The 23238-nt window shown below is 35.4% G+C and overlaps 1 protein-coding gene across 9 annotated transcripts in view; it reads right to left on the minus strand.

The window, feature by feature from the left end:
- The window catches only part of SMG7 (SMG7 nonsense mediated mRNA decay factor), a 69092-nt gene that overhangs the window by 11211 nt on the left and 34643 nt on the right, over positions 1-23238 (minus strand). For all 9 annotated transcript variants that reach the window (XM_082834480.1, XM_082834481.1, XM_082834477.1 and 6 more), the window contains 10 exons: positions 22267-22399; positions 13994-14165; positions 12345-12416; positions 11081-11231; positions 10561-10696; positions 6006-6168; positions 5498-5654; positions 2658-2728; positions 1384-1444; positions 112-231 (listed from right to left, as the gene is read on the minus strand). In XM_082834480.1, coding sequence (XP_082690606.1) covers positions 112-231; positions 1384-1444; positions 2658-2728; positions 5498-5654; positions 6006-6168; positions 10561-10696; positions 11081-11231; positions 12345-12416; positions 13994-14165; positions 22267-22399 — 1236 coding nt within the window. The remainder of the gene's footprint in view (positions 1-111; positions 232-1383; positions 1445-2657; positions 2729-5497; positions 5655-6005; positions 6169-10560; positions 10697-11080; positions 11232-12344; positions 12417-13993; positions 14166-22266; positions 22400-23238) is intronic.

Here is a 23238-nt window from a genome sequence, read left to right on the forward strand (position 1 = left end):
CATAGTTTGATGCTGTGTTACCAACATTTTGACTTAAGAGTTTACAATCAATAGCATTACACCAAGTCTAAAACTCATGTGGGGGCTGTGTGTGTATCCGATGAGGAATACCTTGGCTGATTATCTGCGATCCATTTGCCTATAGAGATCAAGCGCTGCTGTCGTATTTGTCTTTGCTGACCCTCTTTGTCTCCTGTAATACCCTGGTGGCCTTTGGAAAAATCCAAGTTCCTAAAATTGATATAAGCAAATTATAGAAAATTAAACCTAATGAACTGCAATGGCTTCAGATTTTTCCATACAGGTTAGCTATTTAATGTAAGCAACTGCATTTGTTTGAATTTATTTACGCTCCCAAAGACTGTAAATACAATGAAGCAAAGTAGAAAAGACAATATGCAAAATTCACTATATTAATGTGATATTTTTACTTATATTTCACTTTCTCACAGAGGAGCTCGAATAAATCACCATCTTTTATTGGGAAAGATTCTTTTATCCTAAGAATAAAGTTTTCATTAACACTAACCTTGCATTATAAGTAACTTACTTCAAATGACCATGGCAATGCTAAGGGTCTCTGAAATGCCTATTCTAACAAATAGTAGTAATCTATCCACTTTAAGGTGGCCCAATCTAAATCAGAAAAAATGTATACATATCATAAAGTATATAGAGCAAAGAACTAACGTTAGAAAGGTAAGTCAACCTAAAAAATAAGGATTTTTCAGATTTCTCATTAAGCTATCTTTAAAAAAAAAAAAAAGAAGCAGCATCTAAGAATTGCTAGGCAGTAGGTCAGATACTAAGGATACAAAGATAAATGAGAAATAGTCCCTACCTTAAGGAACAAATAATTATGATTTAATCTGAAGAAATAAAAGCTAAACAAAGAATAAGAGAAGCATAATAAAGAAGGGTTAGTTTCTTCCGATAAGCTTTGAAAAGGTTTCACAGAGTTAAGTGATACCTGAGCTGGACCTTGGACAGGTATGGTTAAGTGCTAACAGGTTGGTAAGGGAAGGGCAAACGAGGAAGTGGGAATGTTCTAGGCATAGCATGAACAAAGTTTTGGAGGAATAAATATACAGAGCTATTCAAGTACAGGACATAGTGTATGTATAATATGTGTAAGTATTGGAGGGGAGGAAGGTGAAAGTGGCAGGAAATATGACTGAAAAACTAAGCATTTGGACATTAAGCTAAAAAAGATATTATAACAACTGAGGATGGGTAAATTGAAGTTTTTGTATTAGTAATGGGACATCATCAAGCCTGTACTTTAAAAATATAATTGCTGAAGCAGAGTAGAATGGACGATATAGGGAAGTTGATTAGGAAGCTTTTTAATATGCTAGGTAAACAGTGATAAAAGCCATCTACCTGAAAGAAGGTCTCAAAGCCAAGAATCCTTGTAACTCAAACTCCTCTGGAAGTGGTGTAGCTACAGAAGGGCAGAAAACAAGATTTGTAAATATCTTAATTAAAATATTGTCATTCAGCAGGACATTACTTCTTAAATTAAAAAAAAAAGAGTATTTTTTAGACAGACAGAAACTACAATGCTCATAGTTCTCTGCTCTTCTTTATAGTAATCTTGATAGAATAACTTACCTGTCAAACCCCTGCATGTTGCCTTTGGGCCCTAGACATTGTCCTAATACTCACCTACTACTCATTGCTGAGGAGGATGGGTACAATGTACTTTTTTTCCCCCTAGCAGCCTTAAAGATTCAAAGCCTCGGATCCATTAATCACAATGTTTAGGTTATCTCCTTGTTAACTCAAAGTATTGAATACCAACATTGACAACACTTGGGAGCTTGTAAGAAATACAGAATCTTGGGCATTATCCTAAACCTACTGAGTCATAAACTGCATTTTAACAAGATCCCAGGTGATTCATTTGCAAATATGATGCTTGAGGGGCACTGATGTAATGGAAGAAAAATAATCAGAAAGGAGTCAACTACGGATTGTTCAGTGCAGGATTATTTATAATGGGGAAATTTTTTAAGCAAATAGACAATGATAAAATAAATTATCAGAGCCACAGGACGGAATATTAAGCAGCCTGTAAAAATCATGTTCCAAAATGTTTAAATGACAAAGGAAAAGGCTAACAATGTAGTGTTAAATTATAAAGCAGGTACAAAGTTGTATCTGATATCAATCACATGCAGGTTGTGTGTATGTACACGTAAGTAAAAACCTCAAAGAAAATACACTATCATGTGAATAGTACAGAAAGTATCTCTGTATGAGAGAATTAAGGGTGACTTGTGTTATGTTTGTATGTCCCAAATGTTCTATGATAAGCAAGTATTACTTTGAAAGAATAATGTTGTTCACATTAGTTCCTTAAAAAAAACTGCTAAGAGTGAGGAGGAAAGGAAGATGGAAAGAATCTGAAGGTACTACTACACTCTCTGGACTCCTATGCAAATGTAGCTAAACAGGAGAATAAGCTGCTGAGAGAACTGGAAGAACATTACCTCTATTTCCACCCACTTAATCAATATAGAGCTCAAAGTCACTTCTGAATTACTACATTTAAAGTCAAACACTTAAGAACAAAACCCTGTTTTTCTCTGGCGTTAAGCCCACTATTAGTGATGGAGAACAATGTCAGCGACACAGGTTAAGGTAGCCCTTACCATTAGTACTTGAAAGATCCTCTTCATGGGGATGGAAACTATTCAGAAGAGAAATTAGCCAAGGCCAAATGCTGTGAATTAAACAGATAGTTCAGACTTTATTTTTGCATGAAAAACCAGAACACTAATAAGCCATGAAAGTGTTACCTATAGGACCGTGACTATGTATTTTTCCCTTGCTTCAGCATTTTAAAGGCTGTATGATTTCCTAAAACATATTTCCAAATGTGTCTAGATAAGATACACCAAAAGGGCCAAATTTCCATGATAGAGACCTACTACTGCAGATCGTTTCCCAGGCTCCTAATTTAACAATTAGCAAAATTAATTTGTCAGTTTTAAACATTGATATTTACTGAGAAAACTTTGACCAGAGAAATAGCACATTATGTTTTTATAGTTTTCACATACATTATCAGTTGTGGAACCCATTACTAGTTTTTAATCTGTGATGGGGGTGTGGTTACATCATAGTCAAATCACATTCTCTGTTCAAAGTGATGACTATGCCTTTTTATGATACAACAAAATCCACACATTGCTGTAATATCCTTACTTATGTTTCCTAATACAAAATTTTTGCCAAAGTTTGCAAAATATTAAAAAATATTCTTAATATTTAGTTAAAATATTAAAAATAATCACGATCTACTGAAGGTAACATTAAGGTTTTCTTGAAATATTTAACAACCAATGTTGGCGAAAAGTGTGTTTTAAAAAAAGAAAGCTCAAGGTGAGTTGCCCAGGATAGAGAAATTGGATGTACATCACCACATCACAGAAAAAACCTGGAAGCTGACAACTATTTCTGACAGTTTTACACTTTGAAATATGGGAATATGCTGCTTAAAAAAATATAAATGAATAATATAGAAAAAATATATAAGGAAATAAACACTGAAGAATAAATGTCTGCTACAAGTCTTTGGGGACATAACGAATTACGAGACAGTTGAAAAAGAAGGTTAATAACCCAAAAAAGAATGTTAGACTAGAACAACAATGTCTTTATGCAACAAATATGAGATCTCAAGAAACAGACTACAGAAAAAGAGTGTGAGAAATGATTTAATGATATATTGCTTTACCCCACTGTGGGTTACGTAAGTCTAACTTTGCTTTCTACAAAGGAAAAAAATACATCACTATTTCATGCATTTGTTAGCTTAGGATAACATGCTCTCAAAAAAAGTACAGAGGAAAACAAGTTCTAGAAATTGTAAAGGCCTAAAAGCAAGAAACTGAAGGTTATTTGAATATATATAAAACTTTGAGTTCACAAAGAGGAATTGTTTTTTTCATCATTTGAAAGATGTAAATGAAGATTATTACACCTTGATATATCAGACATATAAGGAAAATCTTCAGTTTTAGAGAAATACCCCATACTAGCCTAAAATGAGTAGTAACATAATTTAAGACAGAATGAAATACCTGCAAGGCCGTAATTCTAAAGATCCCAACAAATCTAAGAGAAGGAATGGGGAAGAGAAAGTGATAGGGAAGAAAAAGGAAAAATGTTTGTAAACAAACTATTCCTTCTGGCTGAATATCCTTTGCAACGATAAGAAATGGGAATGCACCGGGAGTTCCCTGGTGGTCTAGTGGTTAGGACTCGGCGCATGGCCCGGGTTCAGTCCCTGGTCAGGGAACTGAGATCCTGTAAGCTGTGTGGCATGGCCAAAATAAAATTAAAAAGAGAAAGGGAAAAAAAAAAAGAAAGAAATGGGAATGCACAGAATGGGCCTAAAAGATCACTGTATAGGAACAAAAAACTGAATAAAAATATCAAAGCTTCTTTCACAGCATTACTGATATAAGTTACTGAACCAAACACAAGTTCTAAAGTACACACGGGAAGGAAAAATGTATACCTCTGGTAGAGAAATGAAAACCCGGTGCAAGAAAGCAATGCCTAAAAATATGTATGACTTACTAATACGTACATTGGCACAGAAAGGAGATGTGTAATATGCTGTACTATGTTGCTAAACTCTATTCATGACAATGTCAAAAATGAAGGTGCTTAAAGTTAGGTTTGAGGGGAAAAGAGGAAAGAGAAGTATGCAGTAAGAGGGATCACAGGGTCTTAAACGTGGCTTGGACATTTTCTAGGTTGTGAGCTTGGTCAATGTGTAGATACTGGGCCACAAAGCAGATATTTCAGAGACTCTCCTAATATCCACCATCAAAATATGCAGGGGAAAAAAAATATATGCAGGGGAGGAACTTCCCACTCACTGCAAAGCCTTACTGGAAATATTTATTCCTATAATCAAAGGTACACTGAAAGCTTTCATTTGTCACTGTAAAATGAATAGTTCCTAAGAACTGTCAGAATTATTCTGAGTAGAAATTACAGAGAAAATAGTGAGAGCCAAAATAACTTCCAATCTTCTATGCTTAAAACAAATATAACTCAAATCGGGTGTTACTAAAAGGCAACAAACAGCTTATGTACAGAAAAGAATGGAAGAAGTAAAAATCTCTTCCCTTCAACTCCTAAGCATAAAATTGGGGCATATTATAATGAATAAGAAACAAACTGGTTTTATTTCTATTTCATTTTGAAATGTGAAAAATGCCTTTTCCCCAGGATGGCAACCAGGAACAGGGGGAGCACACAGGGAGTCAGAAATCCTTAAGATTGTGCCTCACATGAAGAATTCAAACAAATAAATAAAAAGCATACAAAGAAGTCTTCAGTTCAATTTCTAGAGAGTAGGTGGAAAATACAAAGTCTTCCATTATTCCAATACTGTTTTAGAAGGCAGTTTCTACATATCTGAATATCAAACAAACAAAGCACACAAGCTAACATGAAACTCTGAGACACTTACTACTGTCTTTCATCCACCACTGCCTCCTGAAAGACCCTGGGTCTGAGTCTCAGCCAGTCCATGGAGACCTTGACTGCAGGTAGGGGATAGGCATTGTAGGATTCCTCCTGAGACTTGTTCTGGAGAGGACACTTGCACAGGATGCCAAGAAAAGACACTGAAAGAAAAAATGTGTTCAGAGAGCATAAGATATTTGAAATTGTGTACCAGTCCGAATTAAAATATTATTATGAGCCTCCTGCTGTATCCTACTTAATACTTAAAATATCTTACAGCTTCTTTCTAAAAAGCCATTTTCTTTCCTATGTTAAAAATGTTATAGATAACAGTTGATGAGGGGGTGTCAGCAGATAAAAGGACAGAACTTAGGGTTTAGGCCTCCTGATTCGATATTAAGAAATGTAGGACACTTTTTAATGTTACTAATGCTTTGTTATAATGATGAAAATGCCTAAGATCATGCTTTCCAAAGAAGATGGCACAGAAAGTTAAATGATTTAATACTCACTAAAGAGGGCCAGCAACTGTGTCCAACACAGCTGCTCATCTTGGCTATAACTATGCTGTTCCGTTTCATTGCTAAAGTCACGAAGGTGATGAAGTTGAAACAGGTTAATGACAGTGACGTGAACTAACTGCTGAGAGTTGAAAGCTTTTTGGAATAGCAGCCTCTGTAAAAGAAGACAGGAATACTGAATATATTATCAAGAACAGAAGCCATCTTTGACACAAGAATTAAACTGGCAGTCTGCATTTAAAGCCACAAAGGTAACATTTATAGATGAGTATTTTAATTGAGTCTGACATGGTCTGATGTTTCTCATGTTGACTTTTTGCCTTGAAAGGATTAAACCCAGACACCACAGAGCTGTTTGAGCTGTTTTTTTTTTTTAAACAATACTTTTTTCCATGAGAAACTATACATATATATTTTATAATTTTAAAAAATACATTTATTTATTTATTTATGGCTGTATTGGGTCTTCATTGCTGCGCATGGACTTTCTCTAGTTGCGGTGAGTGGGGGCTACTCTTCATTGTAGTGCATGGGCTTCCCATTGTGGTGGCTTCTCTTGTTGCAGAGCACGGGCTCTAGGCATGAGGGCTTCAATAGTTGTGTCACATGGGCTCAGTAGTTGTGGTGCATGGGCTTAGTTGCTCCACAGCATGTGGGATCTTCCCAGACCAGGGCTCGAACCTGTGTCCCCCGTATTGGCAGGTGGACTCTTAACCACTGCGCCACCAGGCAAGTCCCTGTATATTTTTTTAATATGATCTGAGACAAACATTTTAGGGGACTATCAATAAATTTATACATCTTAATCCATTAGAAGCTGTTTTATAAGAGATGCAAACATACTAAAATATTAAACTGGGACCAATGACTAGAAAGTAGGTGCAGAGAGTGAAAATCAAAATTTCAAATAAAAAGACTCAAAAAATATGTTTTGAACTCTTGGCACATAATAGGTGACTTAAAAAATTTGTCATAAGATTTACTCTTTCAAAGGCTTGATACATTTAAAGAAACTTATTTATTTTTAATATTTTTTTATTTATTTAATTTTTGGCCCTGTCAGGTCTTAGTTGCAGCATGCGGGATCTTTTGTCGCAGCGTGCAGGCTTCTCTCTAGTTGTGGTGTGCAGGCTCCACAATGTACAGACTCAGTAGTTGCAGCACGTGCGCTTAGCTGCCCTGAGGCATGTGGGATCTTAGTTCCCCAACCAGGGGTTGAACCCACGTCCCCTGCATTGGAAGGCGGATTCTTAACCACTGGACCACCAGGGAAGTCCCAAAAGAAACTTATTTATAAATGAGAGAGACAGCAAGAACATATCTGGAACACAGGGTAAATGGTAAACTAAAGCAATCATTAACAAGTGTTATAGGTGCTTCAACAAATTATTACACTTACATTTTCCCCTATTAGAAAAGCATGTTCTTCATAATCAAATTTCTTTTACTTAATAACTAGGTGTTCACAGTGACCTGCTAATAAGCACTATATGGAAAAATTCACCTACATGCTCTCAGTTAGCCTTAACTTCATCACCCTTCTACCTTAATATCTACAGAAATTTAGATTACTCCCATATAAAATATTTTTCAAACACAAGTTCCTAACAAAGTTGATAGCTATTAGAGATAATACCTGGCTTTGCCCTACACTTTAGCATAGCCAAGTACTCTCCCTCCCCAGGGAAAATTTTTGGAGAAAGTGGGCGATTCACTGTCACTAGCCTTATGGTGGGAAATAGAAAACTACTTACAGTTCTACCAGCAGTGACAAGAGATCCTACCATCTCAGAAATTTACAGCTGCCTTTGCTTAGCTTATTCTGAGATTTTTTTTTACATAGTTAAAGAATCTGAAATATCCAGAATAAGTTCTATAATTCTACTAATAAGACCTTTCACGTTATCATTGGAAAACAATACAATTCTACTTTTCTTTAACTCTGTTCTCCCTATCATCTCTCTGTTTCCTCGTCATCTGCCTTTCCAGTACATACATCAAGAATGCTCACTCCTTTTCTAAAGATATTGACCATTTTTCTTTCCTCTCCTCTACTCCGAATGTCCTGAAATGCTATCTCTTCTCCAGAGTTCTCCCACAAAACTTCTCCTTCAATGTCTACATCCAACCTTATAGATCAAGTTGATCGTTTACAGAAATGCATAATGTTGGCATGAGAATATTAATTTGTATTTTTCAAAAAGCATTTTTTCCTGTAAGTATAGTTTACAGCAATGTATCCCTTGTATCTATAAATCCACTGGCATTTATTTTAGAAGGTGATGTCCTACCGAACAAATCCTAGCCCTTTAAAAAATTTTTCTAGTGTATGCACAGAAACATTAAAGCATATGAGTGCAGCCTAGTACTAGCAAATGATAATGTAAGTTCATGAACAGACAGACTTTGTCTTGTTCTCCCCTGTACATCTCTAAGAGCTTCAGAAAAGTACACAGTAGACATTAGGTACTCAAACACTTAGTGAAGGAATAACCCAAACCTTTAGAAGTAAATATGTAATTATTCAGTTGTAATTTCATTAACATTTGGATTGTATTTTAGTAAACGAGGAGTTCCCTGGGAACAAAATCAAACCGGAACTGACTTATTGTTCCTCAAAGACACTTTCAACAGCAGTTGAGGAATATACTGAACTAAATACCATTAAGAAACAGCACACATTTAACAGACAGAAAAAGCCTTGTATCTCAATTCCTAAATCCCAGGCCTTAAGTCCTTCAACGAATCTCAAGTTGGTACACGTTTCTGCTTAGTAGCTAAAGACTTGCTAGTTAGACAGATACACTGATGTTTACATGTGGATAATACTAATTATCTATAAAGGCTTTAGAAATACTTACTCAACTATGCTAAAATTTCACTCCAACAACTTTCTTCTGACATTTCAGTACTGGGTGAGGTTTAAAATAGATCTGCCTCATACTATGTTTAACTTCAGAGTGTTGGAATGATATTTCAAAGTGTATTTTAGCAACTGCCCACATACACCCACCAGAACTTCACATTCAGAAATATATCTGAAGAGAGTATTAGTATTTGAGGTTGAACCAAATACAAAATTGACTAGATTCTATACAAGAATAACTTACATAGAGAAGATCTCACTAAGGTAGGTCCCCCCTTCCTCCCCATTTAGGGAGTATATCTTTCACAGAACAAGAGCTGGAAGCAAGATCAAAACGTCCTCTGGTCCAACTCCCTGCTAGTTAATGGGACTGCATCTAAACCATCCAAGAAAGATGGCTGTCAATCCGACTCTTAATCTCTCAAAAGAGAGACCCCCTCAGTAACCCCCTACAGTCTATTTAAATTTTAAGATTTTATTTCTGACCTCAGGAAGACAAAGCTGTGTTATTTTAAAATAATCCTTCATAGAACTGAAAACTTATAATGAAACTATTTAGCCTTGTTTGTTCTTTCTAGGCTGAACAGCCTAGGGCTTTAAAAAGTTGGTTGTTTCTTTCATGTACCCAACTCTATAAATCATGGGATAAATTTAAATAGGTCACTAAGAGAAGCAAAGAACAGAAGGGGACTCTAGAAGCTTATTTTAAAACAAACTATGTCTATTATAGTTATTTAGTATGATCTCTTACACTAAAAAGTATCAGCTAAAAATGACTATCTGTAAAAACTATTTCACACTGACTATATTTGGCTAATTTATTATCTCAACTGTCTAAGTTCAACAATCTCTGGAATGTGAAACTTTTATAACACTTATAAAACTGTAAAGTAGTTACAGACAATTCCCCAAGTGTATAGATACTCAGAAGTAACCAAGAAATATAAAATGTTCTTTGAGACTGTCTTGTTTACTGTTGATTCTAGTGACTAAAACAGTGACTGATACATACTAGTCAAATATTTGTTGAATAAATGAACTAAAAATAAAATTAATACTTAATTTTGACTCCTCCAATATTATGTAAATTATACTACATTTAAACTGCCAATTTAATATACTAGTAAAAAATTATTTTCATATATATAAATAGAACAAAGGTTACTTAATTTTATCTCCTTATACAAATTAGTACAACATATTCCTGCTGAATGAAACTCTCATTACATTCCTTCAATCAACCACAAACTCTGACAGATCAAAGCACAATGAGAACAACGCGCTCGGTTTGCAGAATGGGATTACTATCTATGAAGTAGGTAACAGAATCATATCTAAATACAGAAACCATCAAATGTAGGACTTCCAAAACTGAGAAAAGAAAGGTGCTTGGTCTGAGAAGGAAGGAGGAAAAACTGTTTTTTCCCACTATGATATTTTCTGCCAAATGATATTTTCAGCTACTTAGTGAAAACACTGCTGCTGTATTTCTTTATATAGACAGCACCTCAGTTTAAACTGAAGGAATGCTGTATGCAAGAATTTCACATGCTTTAAATTTAGTTTTTATCAACAGTTTGCAATTAAGTAATGACATAAAAAGTGGGAGTAAGCCTCCTCCAAATCTTACGCTTCCTCATTTAGACAAGACAAAAAATTCTCTATTTAAAAAAATCTAACCTTAAACTGTTCTTCCAATTTCTCTCGAAGAGGGCTCAACTTTTCCAAGCTCTTACTCAGGTACACATGACCATGGAACTTAATAAAGGCTTTGATGAAGTCAGAAACACCCCATTTGGTTTTCACCTCATCCCGGCTGAAACGAAAGAAAAACTTCCATGAATCTTAAGCAACAAAATGGCTAAAACCTCTTACAGGAGACTTCGATTTGCAAAAACACATTATTTGAGCACCTGTGACTCAAGGAGAGGATTCGGCAACTGACTGACTTTTCAACTGCAACACACTCAGATGAGTCAGTACTCAGCAGCCTGTACTCCTCCACTGGGAACAAATCAGAGGCTGACTGGTTGAAATTCAGTGATGACTACATGCAAAACTATTGTAATGTATATGTTTAGAAATTAGGCAAACCTAAAAGAAGAGAAGCATAGGTAACTGGCCATTATTTCTTACATGCCCAAATTTGAGGGGTGAAGGCTACCAGGTTACAAAGTCCTCTTGGAAAAGTCAACCCTACCTTTCCAGTGCTTTAGAAAGTGCTTTTTGTAGATTAGTAGAGGCAGCTGGGAAAGGGAACTTCACAGCAATGCTTCTGCAGTAGTAGAAAATTGTGGTCAGATGGTCTCCTTTGGAAGAAGCTAAGATAGCCAACTGATTGTAAGGCTGACCTAGAGGAGAAAGTTAAGATTCTAAAGCAACCCAAAATGCATGAAGTCTTGCTATCAGAACATAGAAGGTCAGTTTTTAAATCTTTATATTAACAATGGGGAGTATTTTATGAAGTAAACCTCATGACTACCTCATTAAAAATGGCATAATGTAAAACACACTTCAGCTATGGTACATATTGTATTTAGGTTGAAAAGTCACATAGTTAGGATGAAGAGCACAATAAGTTCAAATAAGACTTCAGAAAGGGCTAGACAATAAATATTTTTGGCTTTGTGGATCTAAGAGTCTCTATCACAACTACTCAACTCTGCCATTGTAGTGGGAAAGCAGCCACAGACAACATGAAATAATTTGTCCAACTGCCATCCCTGCCTTCAAGCGGCTCCTTTAGAATTTAAAGGACTTTCAATGTGGCTTAACAAGAATGTAGATCACCAAACATCTACAGTAATTTAATTCAAGAATCATTGCTAATGCCTATCTTGGGAGCCATCAAAGGACAAAAGCATTATCTTTTAGTAATAAGAGAGAATTTTTCTAGGAGGGAAATGATGGTATTAAAAAGAAAATTAGGGGGCTTTCCTGGTGGCGCAGTGGTTGAGAGTCCGCCTGCCGATGCAGGGGACGCGGGTTTGTGCCCTGGTTTGGGAAGATCCCACATGCTGTGGAGCGGCTGGGCCCCGTGAGCCATGGCCGCTGAGCCTGCGCGTCCGGAGCCTGTGCTCCGCAACGGGAGAGGCCACAACAGTGAGAGGCCCACGTACCGCAAAAAAAAAAAAAAAAAAAATCAGGCACATATTTAAAAAAAAAAAAAAAGAAAATTATTCTATAAGTAATTAAGGAAGCCAGAGTTGTTGAAACAATTTTAGATCACATTAGGAGATATTCTATTTATATTGCTTTACTGACAATCATAATATTAGTTTAAAAATTTATTTCCAGTTACAGAGAATGTACAGTTAAAAGGAAAAATATAATAATCAATACCAAAACTCAACATTTTTTTTGGTTTCTTAACACTTGAAAGATGAGCCTTGAACTATTTTACCATTTTTCTATATCTAGAGTAAAGTGTCATAATCAACCACAAGTTGACATGGCCCACTCACCATTAGAGGGGACAAGCTGAGCCGCATGCCTATAGTAGGACTCTGCCTGGCTGGTCTGGTTTCTGTATCGAGCTGAGAGGAGGAAAAAGAAAGTTTAGTTTAAAAACAAACAAACAAACAGATAAAACAAGCATTAGGGTAATATTTCCAAAACAGCTATAGTTTAACAATTTAAAATTAATAAACACATTAAAATTAAATTAAGATGATTAAAGAAAGAAAATATTTTAAAACAAGTTAACTATAGGATTATGTGTGAAGTGTCTATCCGGCCTTCCCTATTTGGGACATTCAGCATGTAACCAATTTTAAAGCTTACCTAGCCCCCTTTTTCAGGTCCTCTAGTGTCATGCATCACCAGCTCCCACTATGGACTATGCTGGTGACCTGGAGCCGGCCCACAAGAAGGGGTGAGTTATATGGCACTTAAAAACAAAACAAAACAAAAAACACTATACAATATGATCTGAAATTTATGTATTTCTTCAATATCTTATAAAGTGATTTTGAAAAATGCTTCATACAGGACTTCCCTAGTGGCACAGTGGTTAAGAGTCCACCTGCCAATGCAGGGGACACGGGTTCGACCCCTGGTCTAGGAAGATCCCACATGCCGCGGAGCAACTAAGCCTGTGCACCACAACTGCTGAGCCTGCGCTCTAGAGCCTGCGAGCCACAACTACTGAGACCGTGTGCCACAACTACTGAAGCCCACGCGCCTAGAGCCCGAGCTCTGCAACGAGAAGCCACTACAATGATAAGCCCGTGCACCACAACAAAGAGTAGCCCCCGCTCGCCACAACTAGAGAAAGCCTGCGTGCAGCAACGAAGACCCAATGCAGCCAAAAATAAATAAATAAATCTTCTTGAAAAAGAAAAATACCTCATACCTATTGCAATATTATTTATGTGTGTGCAAAGAATACATTGAAAGCAAAACCAATCTAAATATACTACTCACTGAATCTCCCTATAGAAATTTTAGTGCTTACTTTCATGTGACCTCTCATGAAGTCAATGATTTATGACATCAAGAAATCTAAAATCTTTGAACTTAAAGCAGTAATGCTCTCCATTCCTTGTTATTTGAGGACAGCCAAAACATAATCCTATAGTTAATTTGTTTTACAACCCTTTTGGGTCACCTTAAAGGAATGAACAAGAATAAATAAGTTATATAACATTCCCAGATAAAATATATAAAATGGAAATACAAATCTAACTGTAAAGAGGAAACAATAAAAAATGAGCTTTTAATGCACTGGTAGGAAGAAAAAAAAGGCAATCTAAGCTTCAGAATGACTAATTTTTATAAACTCCACAATTCCAAAGGAGTACAGACTTTAGAAAATATTATGGTACCACTCTGAAAAATTTAGCTTTGGTTACATTTTTGCTGGTTTATTATTTGCCTACATCTGCATAAAGTCTGAATAAAATTTAAATCTGAAAATGGAAGTTACTTCCTTCAAGATCCTTGCCAATCCCAAAGCATTCCGAAAATCTAGGTTCCTTAAAATACATTTTATAGTTTCCTCTTACGACAATTTAAGTTGTGTGTGTATTTTTAAAGGAAAATAATTTCTTTCTGTGACTACTCCAAAGAAAAGCATGAATGCATTATCAATTCCTTCACACCAATGGCTCACCAATGTCTCCAAGGTGGACGAGGCAGTGCTGGCAGATATAGGAACAGGAGCTAGACTGTGGCTTCACTATGGCGCTGGTATGCGTCTGTTTATTGCTGATAATTCCCAATTGGGAAGACTTCACACGGCATGGTAAATCTACATTAAACACTGTACACAGTTCTTGTAATAACTAAAAGGAGAACATAAGCAAGATTTAGTATTGAGTCAGAACTGGTAAGTCAGAAGTGCTCTAACAGTAAAGTTTGCATGTGTAACTAATATTACATACTACTGACACCTGAGATAGGATAACCTTTCATAGGATAACTAGTAACATTCATTACAAATCACATCTTTTGAGTTCTCAAGTATTAGAGCAATCCAAGATGCACATCTAAAAGGAAAAGCAGCATTAAAAAAAGGACCACTTAAGGAGGGTATTCAGACTCATTCAGCAAGCAACTCCATGAAATTATCTATCTATCTTATCTATCTATCTTCTTTTCCTCTTAGAAACAAACAAAACCCATTAAACACTGGTGGTTGGTTACAAATTTGACTTAAATACAAACCAACATATTTGGCAGACTTCAGGAGTTTCTTGAGACTTATTTTGTTAAGCCCAAGGTCAACTTGTGCCTTTGCATACACAAAAGATCTCATGGTACTACAGATCTGGAAGGAACTTCCGATATTATGTAGAGCACCCACTCTTTCTTCCTTTCTTCTCTAGTCTTATGGTATAAGAGGGTTCCTCTTCCCTGTCAGAGATAATTTCTCTGCCTGAGCATGCTATTTCATTCTTGTCTGCCTCCTGCCTGTCATCCTCTCATTTTTTAAATCTACTTTCAACTTCTCAAGCTTCTTTGCTGTGGCCTATAAAGTGTTGCCCACGAAAAATAAACAATAAGTATTATTATAAAAAAACCCACAACACACAGAACGAAAGCACTTTCCCTTGACTCTAGATTTCTCCTTTAGCAGCCTTCTAATGTCTCTTCTTCTTCTGAACCAAATTCCTTCAAAAGAGTCCACGTGTCATATCTACTTTCTCAATTTCTGTTCACTCCTTAGTCCATTATGATCTGACTTCCACACAACCCCTTCTCTTCTCTCCTCATTCCAACATCCACGACCACTCTACTGAAACTGTTGTCTGTATGACAACTGGTTATAAATAAGCAAATACAATGGACATTTTCTAGTCATCATCTTACTGGATCTCTCTGCTACATTTAAAACAGTTGATGTTATGGTTGATCACGGAGCTTTTCTAGTTCTTTTTCTTGCCAATCATTTATTTTCAGTGTCCTTCATTCAAAGGCTTTTCTTCTCCCACCTTAATCCCCTCAAGGGTTTCATTCTTGGCCCCCACACAGCTCTTCACATTCTATTCTCATTCATTCAAGTATTTACTTATAAATATAATCATTCACATATTTGGTTACTGTATCACACACCATGGTAAGCAACAGAGACACAGAGATGAGTAAAATAAAATTTGTGTCCTTAAAGAGTTCATAGCTAAATGAGCAAGACAGGTATATAAAGTAGGGAGGAAACAGCAGGAGAGAGGAGGAAGGGAGGGAAAGATACCAAACATGACAGCATAAGCCAACAGAATATTCTTCATTTATAATAAACTTCATTCCCTGGGTTATTTGATACATTTGTCTCACTTTCTCCTTGTGATAAACTGGTAGCAATACAGTATGTAGATATGAAGCTCCACTTTTTCAGATGGGGATATGAAAACAAAAATATCGAGTCATTTGACTAAGGTTACAGAATTAGAAATATCTTGATTCTATCACCACTCTAATATGTGCAGAATTCACAATACAAAATAAAACACCTTGAGCACCCAACTCAGAAGGATATAAAATGTCCCACCGTTTTCCTAATATAAAAACCACCTCCATAACCAAATATAAAATCCTGTATTCCCTTCTCATGAAGCATAGCAATTATCTACATCGTTACTTATACCTGTACATTTCTAATGGGTAAGAAATTTGCTGACATAAAACTGAGTAAACAAAATTAGTGCCCAGAATGGCTAGAGTGTGGAAATATAAAAAAGCAAGAAGTACAAGAAAGGAACAAAAAATGGAAGAAACCCAAAAACTGATGACTGTGGAAGATGGCAAGAAGAAACATAACACAGCATAAAGAACTGAGTTCAACAGGTACTTAACAGACTGGAAAATTAAGCAAGGTTGAATATCTATCAAAAAGAAAAAAGAAAGTTCATGAAAAGTAAATCAAGCATGGTTGAAACTTCATGTGAATGTCTTATAATAAAATTTTTGCCAGAACCCAGGAGTTGTAGGTAGAGATACCAGAAAAGTTCCTGCTGGTTCAGGATTCCAGGTGAGAGAACACTAGTTTAGAGGCAGAAACGAAGTGGAACTAAAGAAGAGAAACACATGTTTAATAAGTTGAACAAAACTATATTTGGCAATTATTCGGTGAAAACTCTTTTATACTATTAGCTCTTCACTCTACACTAAGAGCTGAGAACTAACTATGAAGATACAGAATACCATCTTTTAACTTACTATAGAAACTTAATGATAATGCTTTCTTTTGGGCTCCCATTTTCTTAGAATAAGGACTACTCTACTGTTCTGTTCTTTGATGTTTTTTAAAAAAAACCATACTGCATGATGTTACATCTTTACTTCGATTGGGAGTTTGGTTCTGACTCGAGGCATCATGCTTTTATTTCTTTATTTATTTATGTAATTTTTATTGGAGTATAGCTGCTTTACAATGTTGTGATAGTTTCTGCTATACAGCAAAGTGTATCAGTTATATGTACACATATATCCACTCTTTCTTAGATTTCCTTTCCATTTAAGTCACCACAGATCACTGAGTAGAGTTCCCTGTGCTATATAGTAGGTGTTCATTAGTTATCTATTTTATACATAGTAGTGTATATATATCAATCCCAATCTCCCAATTCATCCCCCCGAACCATGCTTTAAATAGTTAACAAAATATCTAAGTCAAAATCATCTTCACAGGATAACCATGTATCAGTCTCTTGTCAATCCACTCCACTCAGATTTCTATCTCAAGAACTCTACTGCAGTCACATTTCATCAAATCCAAGATACCATAACTTATAAGATGAACTATTATTTCTATAACATTGAGGGGAAAAAAACCCAATGCCAATTAAATGGTGACTGACCACCATTTGTAAACTTATCCCTATCTCAGAGGTGTTAAAATATGAAAAAGTTTTAGAAATGAGGAAATATGGTATTCATTAATTTCACCAATGACTTCCATATTGTCAAATCTAATTGATCACTTTTAAATCACCTTACTTGACTTCTCTGTAGCACTCAACAGAGTTGATCACCCCTTCCTCTTGCTGAAATGCTTTTCTCTCTGGCTTCCAAGGCACCATTCTGACTTTCTTCTATTGCAATGTGGCTCCTCCTGTGCCAAACCTGTCCCCACCTAGTCCCATGGGTTTCAATGCCAAACACTAATGTCTAAGTCAAGGTTCTTTATTGTAATCATAAATTTTACTCTGGCCCTGCCCTTTTCACTGAGCTCCAAGCTTATCTAATTACCTATTTGACCCCTCCTCTCAAACAGGCATCTCTCTAATGTAACATGGATAGAGCTGCCTTCTCCTCAGTGTTCCCTATCTCAGTAAATGGTATAACCAGTCAGCTAGCTGCTCAATCTGATAACTCAAGTCATCTTTGACTCTTCCCTTACCCTGATTCCACACATCCAATCCAAACCATCAGGAAGTTCTACTGGCTATACTTCAAAAATCCCTTAATAACCTTCCATTACTACAGCAGCATGCTAACTACCTTCCATTCCTGACCTGCTAATTCATTCTCCACACAACATCCAAGGTAATCTTTTAAAAATGCAAATCTTATCATGGTATTCCCTTGCCTACTTTCCAATGGCTTGCAACTACCCTTAAGATTAAAATTCAAAACTCATCTTAGTCTATAAGGCTGTACAATGATTTGGACTTGGTGTACTTCCCCAGTCTGGTAGCTTAATCTGCACTGCATGTCATCAAAAAAGATGTATTCACAACATCATTAACTGTTTCAATTATCAAGCCAAAATAACAACAACAACAAAAAATGCAAGCAACGAGTCCTATTAATGTTGAGATCTGAAAAGAAGTTTATTGCTGCTCATTCTACAACTGTTGTGATCACTCAACCATTGCCTATGGAATGCAGTGGGGAAAGATCAATGCTTGATTATAAAAATAAATTTCAAAATTAGATTACTTGTATATTTTTCTTTATAAAACAATATTTTGAGACATTTGAATGATTTTATTATTGACTTGCTTATAAAGTGTTTTTGCAAATAACATGCCCCCTCAACAAAAATGATGATTCTTGCTTTATTTGTCTGGATTTATCAATGCCCAATCAAACCCTTGGAAATGTGTTACATGTATATGTATATCACATCATAAAAAAAAGGTTAAGAATCATTTTTCAAGATAACAAACAAGTCTGTATAATGGCTAATATAAAAATGTATTGCAGAAAGTGGATGCTTTCCCTCTACCTCCACCAGGGCCAGCTGCAGCAAGTCCCTACTACCCCTCCCTCCCTACTTCAGTTGTGTTCACAGTTTAAGTTTCTACCACATGAGGGAAGGAAGCGATTTAAGCTGGAGATGAGACTGGAGTTTTAAAACTGGACTAAGTTTAAAATCCTAAGAGCAATCAGAATGGTACGAAATCTGTCCAAGATGTTATGACGGGAATCCGGAATTCAACAAAGCATAGTTGAAAGTAGTGAAGTGGGGGTGGGGGCTGGGATACCATTTCTGTCAACACCCCACTGAGCTAAGGCTATTCAATTAACATGTAGAGTCAAATGTACACATAATTCTACATCATGATTTTCACTTAATAATAACAAAATTTCCTCATCTTAAAAAAAAATCTTCATAAATAGGACCTAATTAAACTTAAAACCTTTCACAGAGCAAAGGAAACAGTCAACAAAACGAAAAGACAACCTACTGAATGGGAGAAAATATTTGCAAGTGATATGACTGATAAGGGATTAATATCCAAAATAATACGTAAACAGCTCATACAACTTAATATCAAAAAACAACCAGATTAAAAAATGGGCAGAAGACCTGAATAGACATTTTTCCAAAGAAGACATACAGATGACCAACAGGCACACGAAAAGAGGCTCAACATTGCTAATCATCAGAGAAATGCAAATTAAAACTACAATGAGGTATCACCTCACACCTGTCAGAATGGCTATCATCAAAAAGACCACAAATAACAAATGCTGGTGAGGATGTGGAGAAAAGTGAGCCCCCATTCACTGTTGGTAGAAATGTAAATTGGTGCAGCCACTGTGGAAAACAGTACGGAGGTGTCTCAAAAAAATAAAAACAGATCTACCATAGGACCCAGCAATTCCACTCCTGGGCATAAATCCAAAAAAAACGGAAACACTAGTTCAAAAAGATACGTGCACCCCAATGTTCACAGTAGCATTATATACAACTGCCAAGATACGGAAGAAACCTAACTGTCCATCAACAGATGAATGGATAAAGAAGACGTGGTGTGTGGCGCTGTGTGTGTGTCCCCACATACATACATACACAATGAAACACTACTCAGCTATAAAAAAGAACGAAATTTTGCCACTTGCAACATGGATGGACTTGGAGGATATTATGTTAAATGAAATAAGTCAGGCAGAGAAAGACAAATGCTGCAGTTATCACTTGTATGTGGAATCTAAAAAAACAACAAAGCAGTGAATATTAAAAAAAAGAAACAGACTCACAGATATAGAGAACAAACTAGTGGTTACCAGCTAGGAGAGGAAAGGGAGAGGGGCAAGATAGGGGTAGGGGATGAAGAGGTACAAACTACTATGTATAAAATAAATAAGCTACAAGGATATATTATACAGCACAGGGAATACAGCCAATATTTATAATAACTATAAATAGAGTATAACCTTAAAAAATTGTAACTATGTTGTACACCTGAAACAATATTGTATATCAACTAAACCTCAAAAAAAAATCTGCATAAATACCATTTATAATAGTTTCATAATTCCATTTTTCAGATAGGCTATAATTTATTTAACCATTACTCTATTGCAGGATATTGGTATTGTTTTCAAATTTTAATATTTGAATTATAATATCTATTTGTTCTTTTAAATATAAGTATTATTGTTAAATATCCACTAATCTATGGACAAATGGACAAAGAGAAAACTGTACTGTAAAAACAAAAACTATCTGATAACTTCTGTATTTCAAAAAACTTTAAATAAAATGAAAGAACAACAAAAGAAATTGGAGAAAAAGATGTTTGTCAAAAAAAAAGGAAGAAAAATTAATATCCCCTTATATAGAAAAAGCTCAGACAAATCACCATGGAAAAAACCAGGGTCTGAACAATGAAAGGGAAAAGTAAATGAATAAATGATTTATATAAAATACAAATATGTAATAAAATATAAAAGTTCAACATCACTAGTAATTAGATTACATTAAATTTTAAATGAAAAATTATTTTCCATCTATCAAGTATAAATTATTCAATTAATCATTCATTTGCCTTTACTGAAATACTTAACACTGGTGAGTGGATGTCAAGACAGACACTTGCATACACTGCTGATGGAAATACAAAAATATAAATGATAACCTTTTGGGAAAACAATTATGTGTATCAATATAGTATTAAAGCTCCACTCATCCAATGATTTAATTCACCATCCAATGAAGAACCTATCCTCAGGAAGTAATTCAGTATTAGAGAAAATGCTTTATAAACAAAGATGCTTATCAAACTGTTTAATAATACAAGGAAAAACTTACATTCTGTTTATAAAGCTGATAAAAGAATGAATAGGTACAACCATGTACGAAAGTATAAAAACACTAGAAACATACATATTAAAAGTGGTAATTTATCCTGAATGAGAGGGTAATGAAAAATTTTTGACTTTTTATAATTTTCAAATCTTTTGAAATTAGTATGCATGTTTTTATAATCAGAAAGCCAAAAGAAACACTGTATCTATTAATGTATACATCTCCTCATTTAGACTGGATATTCCCTTGAAAGTTAAAGATGGTCTCTTTTCTCTCCAATTCTCAGTGTCTAGTATTGTGCCTTACAAAGAGTAGACTTTTAATAGCTACTTGTAGAATGAATTAATCTTTAACATCTGCTAATAAGGATTAGTTAGCGGCAAACCACAATTCCCCTCTCCAGAAATATCAACTTTTGCTAAAAGTTGGCATCAATTTAAAAATGAATTTTGAGAACAAGAACCATACTTGAGTTCTTTCAATGATGAACTGTGATGAATGTTTTAGTCTAAGTAAAACAAATAATCTCTGTAAGATGATGGCTATTTGATATCTTTTAACAGTCTTTTCTTTCTCTTCATTCTAAAAAGTAGTAAAACCAAAATGGAGCCAAAATACAGGTAGCAATGGTCAAGTAGCAGCACAGAGAGTAGGTTCTTGAATTTCTTTCGGAGCAAGATCTGCAAAACCTTGTCTTGTCATTATAAGATGAGAATTTATACACGTTATTAATTAAATTATGAATGCTATTACAAGTGGATGAGATGATGTTTTCTAAAGAATTCTGCTTAAATAAAATTCACTGTCCAAAAAGATTTATTTAGTCTTTTACCTCGCCTGATTCAGAAGTCATATCAAGATGTAATTAAGGACAAGGAAAGTCTCTGAAGACAATAAATAATAACTTACTATTCAAACTGAGGAAAGGCTGCTCTATTTCTTAGGTAGTTTAATAGCACTGAAGCGCCAGATAAATTCTACTGTATATATACTACTATGAAAACTCACTTGATGTCACGAATTTTGACTATTTCTTACCTGGCAAAACATAGCTGTTACTTTCACAATGACTACACCCATACATTTACATTTGCTCTACTACCACCTGTAACTCACTACTTCTGCTGTTTCACTAAGGCATTGCTCTCATTACCCTTTTTTTAATTCACACAATAATACCTCTAACCTTTAAGCTGAACCATCACCTTTTTAAGAGCAGAGTCTTTACTGTTTTAAAGGTCTTACGGTAAGTAATTTCAGACATTTTGATTCATCTGAGATTATAGGTGATCAACTCCTGGATGGACCATACAGTGGGTACCCCAAGTGCTTATATGAACAAGATGTGTACAAAGAGAATATTCACTACTAATTTTAGGAAAATTGGTATACAGTGCAGAACTCACCTGAGTATAGAAGCCACTAGCTGCCTCTAGGAACAGAGAAAGGTTTGCCTGAACTTCACTCCGATTCGGGTTTGCTCGATTCTTTGCCTGGCCTTGTAGTGTTGTGATCTGATTCTTAAAGGCATGATTCCAGCTGAAAACAAAATGTAATTCTATTTGGTATAGCAGTGACTCACTGGGCAGACACTGGTCCCCCTGAGAACAAGAAAGAACTGTTTGTTATAATTATAACACACTAGACAGTAAACCTGCAGTAAAGTTATTCACTTAAATAACTTTATGCTCCCCTTTGAACAAGACTAGACAAGCAGTAGAATGCAACTGACCTTAGTAAACACTTACCAAATGTTCGAATAATCAGACTGTGGCTTCAGTTATTAATCTTTTAGGGCTACTAGACTTAGAACCTATTTAGGAATCCTCATACAAAATTAGAACTACAGTGGCAAGACCAAAGTAAAAGCAAGCTATTAACAAATTTCCATACATTGCACCATTGTGTCAAAAAATATGTGAGTGTTCTGTATCAAGTGGCATGTCTGGGGGTGGGGGTGGGGGAGATTTTTTTGTAAATATTAAGCCATATCTCTTATTTCTCTCAAACTTATTTCCCACAGCACTCAGTTCTAGTTCTATTTAATAGTTTGTTTATTTCTCTTGGGGTTAATATTTTCGTTAGAACTTGAAATATAAACTCATTTTGACATTTCAATTTTGGCTGTTCAAACTAAGAAACAACACAATGCTGAAATATGGCACACCAAAATCCTGTTATAAAATGCCTTTCGAATTGTATAGAGAATCATTTTAAATTCAGTTGTGGTGAAATACAGTCACTCCCTAATTTGGAAATCACAGGGGAAATCACAAAGAAACAAAACAAAAAAAGGGAACTAGGATGGAGGGAAGATATTACTGGCTGAAGGAAGCAAACACAGATAGATAGAGGGTTTACAACCTACCTGGAAAGTA

Source organism: Leucopleurus acutus (assembly GCF_964270905.1).
Source record: "Leucopleurus acutus genome assembly, chromosome: 2".
NCBI lineage: Eukaryota > Metazoa > Chordata > Mammalia > Artiodactyla > Delphinidae > Leucopleurus > Leucopleurus acutus.